The 14,181-nt window shown below is 45.3% G+C and overlaps 1 protein-coding gene across 1 annotated transcript; it reads left to right on the forward strand.

The window, feature by feature from the left end:
* The first annotated feature begins 1,633 nt into the window (after nt 1–1,633).
* LOC117834173 (wall-associated receptor kinase 3) lies at nt 1,634–7,259 on the forward strand. The gene is made up of 4 exons (XM_034713795.2): nt 1,634–2,505; nt 3,308–3,558; nt 3,699–3,869; nt 5,899–7,259. The coding sequence occupies exons 1-4, from the start codon at nt 1,859–1,861 to the stop codon at nt 6,921–6,923; spliced, it is 2,094 nt and encodes a 697-aa protein (XP_034569686.1). The 5' UTR covers nt 1,634–1,858; the 3' UTR covers nt 6,924–7,259.
* The last annotated feature ends 6,922 nt before the right edge of the window (nt 7,260–14,181 follow it).

Consider the following 14,181-nt stretch of genomic DNA (forward strand, 5'->3'; position numbering starts at 1 on the left):
CAACTCGAAAGTAAAAGCGAGGACATAAGACACACATTTATACTGGTTCAGACCACCAGAGTAGCGTAATACCCTATGTCCTATTTGGGGTGTTGTATATATTGCGCCCTGCGCTTGGGTGTTGTTTGGTGTTGAGGATTTGGTTCTCTGTTGTGGTTCTCTATTTGCCGATCTAGGTATCCCTACCCACCTTTATATACTCTAGGGGGTAGGATTACTAGTCGGTTACAAGGTAATAGTTCCAGTAGGATTACAGGACATGGGTCCTAGTAGGATTACAGAGGAATCTAGTAGGAGTCCGTCTTCTTTCCTCCTCGTAGGTTTTGAGCATCTATCCCCGACACCCGGTGGCTTCATAGGTTTACAATCCAAATATGTCTGCATTTGACAAGACATTCACACATATCTTGACCTCGAAACTGAAATCCGTGCATGTACGTGGTGCAATGAAAAAGGTAGTAAGCAATGGAACAGGCTAAACGCTAGCAACTTGCAAGCTGTTTGTCTTGCAGGAATCAACACAAGTTGTTCGACGAAAGGCTAAATTAATGCAAGTCATGGATCTTCGTAATATACACAAAACTATTAAACGTGAAATTTATATAAAATCGAAATGATGAAAATACATAAAACCAACAAACTTACATTCATAGTTAGCATATACATGTGGATTCTTTACGGGGTCTCCTACGTATTACACTAGAAATAGGTTGTTGAAGTTGCGTTTAATTTGAGATACCTAAAACCTTCAATAATCAAAATATTTAAATAACCAGAGGGAGTATATGCAACTCCTAAAGAGGACACCAATTATTTGATGATGAGAACATATGACGGAAGGACATATTACACATCAACAAAAGTTGGAGATTATTCCGGTAATGCGACGACAAAGAATACTGTTTGGTTGATCAAAAAAGAAAAAGAAGAAGACTCGCTGGAGCTAAAAATACATCGATGGGTCCCCTTCACGTGCGGCTTGTTGCCACATGAATCAAATTAAGGAGTCCTCCAGTCAGTCACTTGTGAATGCAGCTTGATGCGCCGGACAAGTGGCTACTGGCGTCCGCCCTCCCACAAGACTTTACTTGATCTTGTTAGGGTATACAGTTTGCTGCATAAGGACGATCCAACAGCTGACACGGATGCTGCAAGGATTTGGACAACTAAACATGCCGAACAAAGTTAAAATTGTTGGACGGCTTCTCTACGATGATGTAATGGGCGCGAGGATTCTACTGTGTTCAAATCATAGCATTTCCAACTGAGCTTACCATTGTTCTATTAGCTAGCGACCTGAATGATTTAGTTTGCCGATACTTGAGCTGTGGTTGCTGTCTGCTTAAGCAACTCGCCCATATAAAAGGACGACGTTGATGAGCAGCATTGTGATCATAACACCGGAGGAGATTGTACCAAATCATGAGCAACAATAATAGGATATTGTACCAAATCATGAGCAACAATAATGCTGCGCAGTACCAAGTTGGTTGCCCATATATTTGTTTAATGTATATGTGGCCATGCATTATTATCCAACAGTAAGCTAGCAGCAAGCATCCCATCATAGCGTCAAATGATATTCTCCCTGCATCCGGAATCTCGCCACCAAAGGATATGGCTTCCACTTTCGTGCGAAACAACGCTACTCTGCTACTCCCTCCATTTCGATCGTTTTAACTTTTCTAGGTACACGGAGACATCTCTCTAACAGAGACACAAATACAGAGTGTGGCACTGTGGGTGCGCACACCTATATACACACGGCATCAATTCCCCGGATCGTAGTATCAGACAGAGAGCTAAAAGTTTATTAGCTAGCAGCAGCAGCTCCTTGTCCTAGTAGCTAGCAGCAGCCATGCCACAAGTGTTGTGGCTTCTTCTCCTCGTTCTGGTTGATTCCCACTTGGTGCCAATGCCACTGATGGCCGCGGACACAGCTTTGCCCGGCACTAGCATGTGCGGTGATGTAGAGATCCCCTACCCATTCCGCCTTAGCGACAATGGCTCCTGGCAGGGCCAGTTCACCATCACTTGCAACCAAAGCTTCAGCCCTCCGAGACCATATGTCGCCCGCAACATGGAGGTCATCGACATCTCGCTGGAGACGGGCGAGATGCGCGTCTTCTCCCCCGTGTCCTACACCTGCCACAACCCGTCGTCCAACACACGCGGGTCCAAGCAGACCTGGTTATTCAGCCTCCCCACGCCGTTCCTGATCTCGACGACGCGCAACGTCTTCACGGCGATTGGGTGCAGCACTCAGGCGTTGCTGCAAGGTGGGGCTAACAGGAGCTACTTCACCGGCTGCACCACCACCTGTACGAGCTTGGATTCAGCGGCACGAGACGGCGACCAGTGCACGGGCCTCGGCTGCTGCCAGGCTGACATCTCCGTCAACCTGGCGACCATGGAGGTCGGCTGGAATGACCCCGATGATCACCCCGACAATCGTGCCTGGCTCTTCAACCCCTGCAGCTATGCTTTCGTGGCCCAGAAAGGCTGGTATGTGCATTATTTATTTATTAGTATCTCCTCCATCCCAAATTATAGGTCATTTTGATGCATAGCAAAAGCTATGTACTTCCTCCTGTCCAAATTGCAGGTTCTTTTGACATTTCCAGATATATAGATTTTGCTATGTATCTAGACATATAACTAGGTGTATAGCAAAAATCATGTATCTACAATTTTAAATGAAGGGGTTACCTAAAAAATCAAAACGAGAAGGAGTACTCCGGGAAGGATGCGTACACACCACTATACATATGGACCAAACACACTCCCATTATGCTTAGAAATTATAAATCCATATTTTTCTAATGAAGTAGAAAGAGGAGAGTTTTAAATAAATGTATAGTTGGAACTACAGTTTCACCTTAATAGGTGGATTAAAAAAGACAAGAACTGATAAGATTAAAATTTGGAAGTAAAAATCTAGATTCACAACGTCATGACAAATGGAAGCAAAAAGAAAAGTTTTTAACTACACACGCACCGGAGTCCGGAGACACACAGAAAGTGTGATGAATGGGAAAAACATATGGTGCAATTTGGTTGATATTACAGAGTACGGAGGTACTCCCTCCATTCCAATTTGGTTGAACCTAGAAAAGTCAAAACGACCTACAATTTGGAACGGAGGGAGTATTGTGCTAGAAAATGAATAGAGATCTCAAAGATATTCTTTTTGTTAGTTTTAGGTACTAAATTTATTCACTTACTTTCAATATTTATGTTCTATCCCGTGTAGGAGCATGGATTGGTGGACTAGCATTATTAATTGGCAATTTCATTTGAAATTTAGGTACAATTTCAGTCGGCAAGACCTCGTTGACAAAGGAGGACAAAACTTCAGCAGCCGGACTGGATATAGAACCATCCCTTTGGTGCTTGACTGGGCCATCGTCAACGGCTCCTGCACGTCGTCAGATGCAAATTACGCTTGTTTGAGCGCCCACAGCAACTGTGCCAACTCCCCACAACGGGATTCCGGATACCTGTGCGGATGCAGCAAGGGATATGAGGGCAATCCCTATATCATCGGAGGGTGCAAGAGTTAGTTAACTTAAATACTACATTATAGTTTTCTACATTACTAAGTACTTAGATATAGTAAATATATGCAGGACTTGCATGGTATAATAATTGCATGTCAAAGCAGTGATCTTTAACTATTTTCCAATTTCTATCCACAGATATTAACGAGTGCAAGCTTGGAGATTTTAATGCATGTGGCAGTGGTAGCATATGCCATGACATGGATGGTGGTTTCGAGTGCAAATGCAAATTCTGGTACAGACGTGATGGTAGGAGTGATACGAGCTGCCAGCGGATATTTTCTACCACTACAATATGGACAATCATAGGTGACCATTCATCACCTCTTACCTCTAGCAGCACGTATTCTTCTCAATCATCAGTATATCAGTTTCAAGCTCACTTAGTCCAAAAAAAACCACTATTTCACCCCAAGGGTTTCTATGGTCAACGCGCGGTTATTCTAGTTCTTTAGGAATTTTCTAGTATCTTTCAACATCTCTCGAGCGCATTGTTTTCACCCAAGAGGAATGTTCGTTTTAGATAGACTAAGGAAGCCTGTTGAGAAAATTTTTTAAGAAAGAAACAATATATAAGCGTCGCCCATTTGGGAAAATAAATGCTTGAGAAATATGTAGCAGTGAGTTTTTTTTTTTCTATGGTGTTAAGCACATGTCTCGATTTAATGCTTTTTCTTCAATTTAACTTTTCTCTGGAAACCATGCCTAATAAGCATGTTTTCGTTAAGAGGAGGAGATAAAACAAACAACTCAAACTCCAGCAAGCCTATAGTCTTACTGAGAGCTGGTCCAAAACATTCTTATTAGCGAGCAAAATTACACAGCAGAAATTGCGACTAAGGTTAAATTGATCATCGTTGCTGAGCTTGTTGCATTCACGACCAAGCAGCTCGGACTTACAATCGTGCCGAAGAACCTCCACGGTTTTTAGCGGGAGAAACTGGCGAGACCACTCTTCACGACCACATTGCCCATCACCACCGCCATGGCAACAACTTGCCATTGACGACCAACTCACCACCACAACTAGCTCCACAGCAACTCTGGAAATCTTTCCAGAGCACAACTACAGACAGCGCACACCAAGAATGGCTTTGGGTCATCGTTGCGAAGCTCACCGAACGTCTCGATGCAGCAGCTCGGACTTCTCAAAACCATCCATGTCGCAGCCTAGCACGACCAGAGAATACCAAAACACCATATGGATCTTCACGTCGATGCCTTCAAGAAGGACCACGACGCCAACACGCTGTCATCGCTAGCTCGAGAATGGGATTGGGTTTTCACCTGAAGAAGCCAAACATTGCAGTACGGGAGGTGCAATGATGTTGCCTCCAAGGAGGGAACGGCACCCATAGGCGTCACCGACTAGGCCTACGCTTTGACCCCACCAGACCACCATGGGTGAGACAACCCCTCGGCCAAGCCAGATGCAGAAGGCATCCCACCGAGCTGCTGGTTGCAGTGCTTGCCCATGGTAGCCACCCATCTACCGACTCTCCAGGACCTGCAGCACGAGGCCACCAACGCCAAGCCAAGCAGCCCGTGCACTCGTTGATGCACAGTGATGGCACCATCGCGGTCTCCACGAGGTTGACCATGATGGGTGACGGAGGGGGTGGCAGATGGGCGTTGACATCAAGGAAGGGGCCAGATGGAGGTAGGGCCGGACAGAGTTGGTGTCGCAGCACACGATTCCCCTGGCTGTGGCGGCGCATGGTGGTAGGGGCAGGGGCAGCCCGGAGGAGGTGTGGCCATGGCGGTCGGTGGCGCGGGCTATGGGCCTGGCAGCGGGACAAGCTTGGCAAGCGGTGGCCTATGGGTGGTGGCAATGGAGCAGGGGTGGCCGGTGGTGGCGGGGCAGGGGTGGTTGGAGGCAAGGCGGGGATGCGGCCAGTTGCGCGCGCAAGGAAGAAGTGGCGTGAGAGAGTGGAAATCAGGAAAGGGGAGAGAGATTGGATCCCCTTTCTAAGGGGAGAAGAAGGTTGTTTTTGTTAATTGAGAAAAAATATAGGGAAAGGAGATGTTTTTCTCAATCTGTTGGAGCTATATTTTTTCACTAAACCCCCTTTAACCAGGAATATAGGGAAAGGGGATTGATTTTCTCAATCTCTTGGAGTTGCTCTAAGAAACACTTATTTAGGGTGCCTCTCATGCCTATTTTTCACATCTGTTGGTAATATAGCAACCACAATCATCCTATATAAAATAAACTCTAAATTTATATTGTCAAAAATACTAAAGAAGAATGGATGCATGCTACAACATAACGCTAAGCATTACACTATAAAGAAGAAATGATTGCATATAAATCTTGTACATCTATCTGTGTCTGCAGCAATCCTTGCTGTCTGTCTCCTTACGTATTGGGCGATTGTGGAGTTGAAGAAACAAAAGCAGAGGAAAATTTTCAACAAAAACGGTGGTGAAATACTGAAGGACATGGGCATTAACATTTTCACAGAATGCGAGCTGAAAAAGGTGACAGACGGCTACAAAAAGGTCATCGGAGAAGGCGCATTTGGCAAGGTCTACAAGGGAACAATCAAAGGCGCGGAACAAGTCGCCGTTAAATGCTCCTTCACGAGAAGTAAAGCGCCTTGCCATGATGAATTCCGGAACGAGATCATCTTCCAGTTTCGTATTAACCACGCGAACGTGGTCCGCCTCATTGGGTGCTGCCTGGAGACGGATGTCCCCAAGCTTGTCTTCGAATTCGTCCCCAATGGAAGCCTCTACGAGCTGCTTCATGTCAGAAGGGATCAAGGGCTGTCCCTGCCGACGCGTCTGCACATCGCCATCGGCTCTGCGGAAGCTCTCTTTTACATGCACTCGCAGGGTGGCCACAACAACCATGTCCACGGGGACTTCAAGTCTGGAAACATTCTCCTCGACAACGACCTCACGCCCAAGGTCTCCGACTTCGGATCATCCAAGCTCGTGTCCATCGTCAGTGGGTATGCCAAGTGGTACGTGTCAGGGGACATGAACTACATTGATCCCACGTACTTGAAGACTGGCCGTTTCACAGAGAAGAGCGATGTCTACAGCTTTGGGGTAGTTCTGTTGGAGCTTATCACGAGGAAGACGGCCAAGTACGACGGGAGCAACAGCCTTACCATAAACTTCGTCAAGTCCTGTAAGGAGGAGGGCCACGGGAGGGAGATGTACGACCCAGAGATGCTGATGTCTGACGATGCTAAAGATCACCATTACATGGAGTGCCTGTACAGGATCGGCACGCTTGCGGTGCAGTGTCTCAAGGAAGATGTGGATGAGAGACCGGCCATGGCACAAGTGCTGAAGCAGCTTAAGCAAGTGCAGGAAATAGCTTGCGGAGGCTTATGCTCCGGGGCAAGTTAATGAAAAAAGGCACGTAGATGCAACAAGTAATTGGCTGAGAAGTAGTCATGGTTTGAATGGAAGTGAACGAGAGTGGACAAACAACCTAGTCGATTTATTTATCAATCCAGCATATATCATACATGTACTAGCCGTGATGCGGTTGAGCTAACTGCCTAATTAAGGCCTAGGCTCCAGGATAGTCAGGAGCAATGCCAATTCTTGTGTCAGATTGTATCACTTTATCTATCAGTGACCTGCTTGTGAAACTATGTGTGGCGCCCAAATGTTTTGGATCAGCATCTATTGTGCATCTGTTTTTATATATGATACTTGAAATGATTTGGAGTTGGAGCATCTGTTTTTTCTTTCTACTTCAATTCAGTTTTGCAATGACGTTGCAGCGTGCTCGCGAATTCTGTGTCGCATTGTAACACTTTATTTAGCAGCCGTGACCTGTGAGTTGTGACCCTATGTGTGTCATCTGAATGTTATGGAGCATCTAGTCCACAGTCAGTTTCTGGACAAGATCTCTTCTTGCCTGGGAGAAACTGTAATCGCGCTGATGACAATTTGACAGATGGACTCTCCGGCAGGGTTGCAGTTTGTTCCGGCACACGGCGCTTGTTAGTTGTCCGGTTGATGTCCTAACCACTGTATGATTATGGAGCGCACTGGGCTTGATGACTATTCACTACTGGAAACCTTGTTTTCTGATGGAACAGGTGGGGCAAGCCCCTGCTGATTATATATTAAAAAGAACCAAAGCGTTACAATAAAAAGGATACAGCTCAAAGGTAAAAAGGAAAGTTGAGAGGAGAAAAGCGACATAGAGTTACAATTACAAAGAATTAAGCCAAGTAGCCATGGGCTGCCACCGAGTGTCGGATGTTCTGTGTTGGAGTAACCCAAACTCCTTAGAAAGGTCTGTTTGCATTTTATAATACTGGGATCAGCTTCATTGAACATCCAGTCGTTTCTCGTTGTCCAAATACTCCACATGAGTAGGCTTATGATTTCCATAGAGAACTGTTTTGCTAGGCTTTGTTTGATCTGCTTGATGATTCTCAGAATTGATCTTGTGGGTGTAAAACTGATCCCTATTGAGTTCCAGCATGCTCTTGCAAAATTACATCTGAAAAAAAGATGTGCGGTCGTTTCCCTTCTTTGAAGGATGCATAGCTTGCAGGTGTATGATTCCAAATTTATATTTTTCCTTCTTAGCAGATCCCTTGTGCTTATTCTGTCCTTGAAAAGAAGCCAGAAGAATACTTTATGTTTTGTTTGATATTTAGATTTCCAGATCCATCTATACGTCGGGTGCACAATCCTTTGACCCATAAGCTTTTTATATGCCTTTGATACGGAGAACTCCCCATTTCCCCAGATGTATGACCAGGCCATATGGCTTCAATGTTGTGCTGCAATTGACTCAATTGTGCATAAGCTTGTGATGTTAAAGGCAAGTGGAAGTTCTGTATAAATTGCAGCTTGCTTATTGCACTCTTGATGGTCATATCCTAGTCCTTGGCAAAGGATAGCAGTTCTGGGTATTCTTGAGATGGTATTTAGCCATTCCATAGGTCGTTCCATAGTACAGCTGTCCTACCATCCGCCACTGTTACAGCTGCTATCCCTTTGAATTTGTCTATTAGCATCACAATATCTTTCCACTAAAAGGAGCCTTTCTTCTGTTAACTCGGCAACTTGCCATTCCCATAATAGTTATCCCAAACCAGTTTAACCCACAGTATGTCTGAGTTGTTGTAGGACTTATGAAGGAATTTGAGCAGCAGGGCTTCATTGTGGGTATCAATGTTTACCACCCCTAAACCCCCTTATTTTATTGATACACATACCATTGGCCAAGCTGCCTTGGAAGGCTTCTTAGAGTTTATATCTCCCCCTCCAAAGATAGTGTTTTCTGAACCGATCTAGCTGTTTTATGACACCCTTCTACAGCTTTAAAGTTGCAGCATAGAACACAACTGATGAGGAGAAGACTGAATTGACCATCTCTAATTTCCCTCCTTGGCTTAGGAACATGGAAGTGGATCCTAATCTTTTCTCAATCTTTTGGATTAGGGGTAATAAGTGTTCTATATTGGGTTTGGTTGTTCCAAGAGGGAGACCCAGATAAGTGAAGGGCAGAGAGCCCATTTGGCATTGGAAGGTGTTTGCTAGGCTCTGAAGCTTGGAATCTGAAATATTCAAAGGGACCATGACCGACTTGTTGTAGTTTACTTTGATTCCTATTGATGTAGCAAAGTTATTAAGCAGATCCTTGTGGTGTAGAAGTTGATGTAGGCAAGCTTCCATGATGAGCAAAGTATCATCTGCATATTGGATGATTGGAAAGTCCTCACCTGCATTCCTGGGTAAAGGTAGGTTCAGGTTTCCTAGGTTCCTCTCTCTGTTGACAATGGTTCGCAGGAGGTCTGCTGCCAGTACAAACAATAGGGGAGATAAAGGGTCTCCTTGTCTAACCCATCTTCTGTACTTTTCCTAGCACCCCATTCAAAAGCACCGATGACGTGCCTGACTGAAGAATATCCTTTATCCATGAAATCCATCTGTTACCAAATCCCTTGTGCTTCATAATCTCCAGTATTGCCTGATGCTCAATTTAATCAAAAGCTTTTTCAAAATCTAGCTTGAGGATGATCATTTCTTTTTTGGACAACTCATAAGTGTAGATACTCAAAGGCCCATGCTAAGCAGTCATGAATTGTCCTCGACTTGATGAAGCCATACTAGTTTTTGTGAATAAGTCTCATGATGTAACACCCCGTCCTCCAAAGCCGCACCGCCCAGCCCTTCCGAGGGGCGGGCACGCGTACACATAGCACCCTGCTTACACTTTCGTCCTCGCTTCGTGTAAAAGGGTTAACCCGAAGGTGCTATGGCTGGTTGACGAAGGCTTATAAGTTGCCTCCACCCTTGCTAAACTAGCAATGTGGTACTAAACATGCGCACCTGCGCTAATGGGCCACACTGGGCCAACCAAATTGGGCCGGGTGTCACATTCACCCCCCCTCAAAGAACCCGACGTCCTCGTCGGTCCAACTCACCCACGCATGGGCAAATGTCCAGGAACGTTCCCTTTAAGCGCACGACCGTACGTCCAGTGCCGGCGCTATATGCCATGCTGTGTGTCCCATCGCAGGCCCACACGCGTCATGCGTCATATGCCCGCACACTGAACCGTACGCGCAACCGCGAGGGTCGGCTCTGATACCATTTGTAACACCCCGTCCTCCAAAGCCGCACCGCCCAGCCCTTCCGAGGGGCGGGCACGCGTACACATAGCACCCTGCTTACACTTTCGTCCTCGCTTCGTGTAAAAGGGTTAACCCGAAGGTGCTATGGCTGGTTGACGAAGGCTTATAAGTTGCCTCCACCCTTGCTAAACTAGAAATGTGGTACTAAATATTGCGCACCTGCGCTAATGGGCCACACTGGGCCAACCAAATTGGGCCGGGTGTCACACATGATTACCTGCTGCAATCTTTGTGCCAGGAGTTTGGTGAGGAGTTTTATGATGGAGTTGAGGAGGGAAATGGGCCTATAATCTCCTACAAACATAGGGTATTCTTTTTTGGGCACCAAGGTGATATAAGATGAGTTGATGCTTTGTATGCATAGGTTGCCTTCAAAGAAATATTCACATAATTTGTCGAAGTCTTGTGCAAGAAGATTCTAACTTTTTTTAATGAACTCTCCATTCAAGCCATCAGGTCCCGGGGACTTGTCATTTGGTAGATCAGCAACTATATTATCAATTTCCTCCTTTGTGAAGGGTTCGCCAATCTAAGTTTTCATCTCATTGCAGGATGGTGCTAAGGTCGAAGTACATATGACTGAATTCAGACCTTCCCATCCTGTCTTTGTATTCATTCCGTAAAAAAGATTCCATGGCTTCATGATCGAAAAGAACTGACCTTTAATCCCGGTTGGTAAGCCTCAAAACTCTCAAAAACCCATCCGGGATAAAATTTTTGAGACAAGGGGCGGTGGGTCCCGGTTGGTGTTACCAACCACACCGACCGAGACTAAAAAAATTCGAAAAAAAGAATTAAAAAAAAGTTGCACGCCCGCTAGCTGCCCGCCCGGTGGCGGCGGCGCGCACCACCCGGCCACTGCCGGCCCGGCCTCCACCACGCGCTGCCTCCGCCTCCCCCGCACGCCACCCGCCCATGCCCGTCCCGCTCCGCCAGCGCCGCTCCGCTCCGCTCCAAGCCACCGGCCCGCCTGCCCTCGCCCCATTGCCGCTCCTAACTGCTAGTGCGGGGCGATTAGAGGGAGAAGCGGAGGGGCAGGACAAAAGCCTCCCTTTTGTCCCGGTTGGTAATTCCAACCAGGATTAAATCTTTTGTCTCTGTTGGAATTTCTAACTGGGACAAAAAGGGGAGGCTTTTGTCTTCCAACCGGGACCAGGGGGCATCGCTGGTAGATCTTTTCAACCGGGACTGAATCCCCTCCCGTCGGTGTCCTTTCGGTGCCTTATTTTTTTATCCAGGACTAAAGGTACTTTAGTCCCAAGATAAAATGGTTGGATGGAAGGTTAGTTCTCTAGTAATGATTATCTGTTTTATTATGTCCGCAATCCACATCCGATGTAGCTTTGCTTGCTGCTTTTGTGCTGTTAGTACTTGCAGTTTAGGTATTTGATGAAATTCCAGATCAAGTGAAGGACCGGGACGGAAGACTAAAGGGGGTGAATGGGAGCCTTTAAAAATTCTCTCGGAAAACAGGGCCTATATAACGATTGCCACCTCAAACACACTTCACATCTAATTGCCAAGATGAGCAAGTCAATTCGTGATAAGCTCACGCTAGGAACGATTTGAAACACTCAAAGCGTAGCGGAAGCAAAGTAAAGCGATACTCTGAGAAGCTTGCACAGGAGAAAGAGCAAAGCCACTACTAATCACTTACTTGACTAAGAATGCAAGGATCAATGAAAGGCCAAATAAGATTAGCATCTGACAAACTACTGAAGAAGTAGCTAAACAAAGGAATGTATAATTGCATCACTCTAGCATGGAAGTGATATTCCACAAATCAAAGGCTTGAGCTTGACAGGAACATTGCGCATGAGTAATTAAATAGCAGCTAGCTTTGTTTCTCTGTCAGTACAAAATAATCACAAACTGAAAGAAGCGCGAGCTACTGGAACAGATCAACAAATAAACAGCTGCTATGCAAGATTGCTCAAGGAACTGATTACTGTAGCATGAAACGACCTGCTGCTTTACCTGTCAAGAGCTGTAGCTAATTAAGTGATGCTGTCGCTGCTTACAGAAGTCGAGCTGCAGCTGACAAAAATGACGAGCAATCGAAGGCTGGTCTCCTGCAGTTTGCTGACCTGCGGAAAAGATCAAACCACGCAGCGCCCAGCGAGTTGCTCGCGCTGGCAGCTGGGCCGGCCTGCGCCAGCCTGGGCCGGAGAGCAGGTCTGGCTGGCCTTTTCTCCCACACGGCCAGCTGCCTGGGCCGAGCTGTCCTGGGCCGCTGCGCAGAAGCTGCAGGCGCAGGCGCACGTGCCGGTCTGCTGCTCGTCGCTGATGCCGCGCCCGAGCTCCAGAAGCTAACCACCAGAGGAAGAACAAAAGAACACGCCCAACTTCGAATCAAAAGGACTCCCTCAAGACATGATGGATCCAACGAAACTTGAGCTATAGAAGCCGTTGGCGCCTTTTACGATCAATACATGAGTGCGCTAGAACGCGCGTAGATCAGAAGATCATCTTGTCGGAGCTTCTGCACCTAGCGGTCAGACCCGTCAGGGGATCCGGTAAGACCAGTCCTCACAGGGATACTGTGAAAACCTATGATCATCATGCTGTACCTCTAGTTTATTACTTACAGCCACATTCATTCATGCATGTAGAAGAAAATCATTTCATGCATGAACAATAAATGGTTTTCTGTATGTACCATATAATCAAAGAAAATCAGTATCACAAGTCCACTTCTGCCACCTGTTACTTTTTGACTTCTTGTATGTATGATATAACCATTGAAAATCAGCTTCACATGCATCTCCCATGCACATGATTTTTGTATGTACCATAAAATCATTGAAAATTAGTGTCATATGCTTCTGGCATACACATGTGACTTCTTGGATGTACCATATAATCATTGAAAATCAGCATCACACTCTTCTTCTGTCTACGTACATGATTTCATACATGTACCAAATAATCAATGAAAATCTTCATGTTTTCAACCACCATTCATTCAAGTGCTTCTGCAAAATTCTCCATGTTTTCAACCACCATTCATTCAAGTGCTTCTGGAGTCAATTACATTTATTCATGTCATACTACAGAAACAACTTGAAATAACTAGATCGTAATCTATTTCCACGGGCTATTAGCCAGCCGCCAGTAGGTGCAAAATAGGCCCCTTATGGAAATCTTCTTCCACGGGTGGATGCTTAAAATAGCCTATCAAATTCCATTTCTCTAGGACCAAGCTTACATGGGGGAAGGAATTTCCATAGGCACATTTCTTAAGACACCATGTCTTGAAATTCTTTGCCCCCCTTAATCAACATTTGCAGATTTACAAGATTTCAACAAACATGATTTCAAAATACTCTAGATTCCAATGAAAATTATTTATGCTGGTTCCACTCACAAAGCCTTGGATGCCATCCCAATCAGCTAAATAGTCAAAGAACCTTCCATCCTTGTGGACAATTCCGATCATGATAAGAATCATCATATAAAAATTAATGAATAAGGAGAACACACTATAAATGTTTTTAAAATGCAAAAGATTCAAATAAATAGAGGGAGACGGAGAGATCTAGGTCTAGAGAGAGGGGAGTGTTGATCTAGATCTAAAGAGAGAGAAAGAGAGCTCCCTCTCGCTAGATCTTTCTCTCTCTTTAGATCTAGATCTCTATCTATACTCTGCCTATCTCCATAGATCTTACTCTAAATGGCTAGAACTTTACATGTGAGCATCTCCATCTCCCTAGATCTAGATGTTCAAATAATAAATAAGATTTAAATCTACATAAAACTTAAAAAATAGATTGGGATTGACCACTCTTTACCTTAGAGAAGGTACTCCCCCAACAATTCACAATCAGCATATCCCCATTTGTTTCTAAAATTTTCAAGCCACCATAGAGGAGCTAACAAAAATAATCAGTTGCATATTTAGACCAAGCATTGTTAGCGCTGATTTGGACGGACCCTCTAATTTTCATATGCAAGAAAATGGAGCTTAGGCACCAAAACCAACTTTTGAATCCATCGTC

Source organism: Setaria viridis, chromosome 8, assembly GCF_005286985.2.
Source record: "Setaria viridis chromosome 8, Setaria_viridis_v4.0, whole genome shotgun sequence".
Taxonomy (NCBI): Eukaryota; Viridiplantae; Streptophyta; class Magnoliopsida; order Poales; family Poaceae; genus Setaria; species Setaria viridis.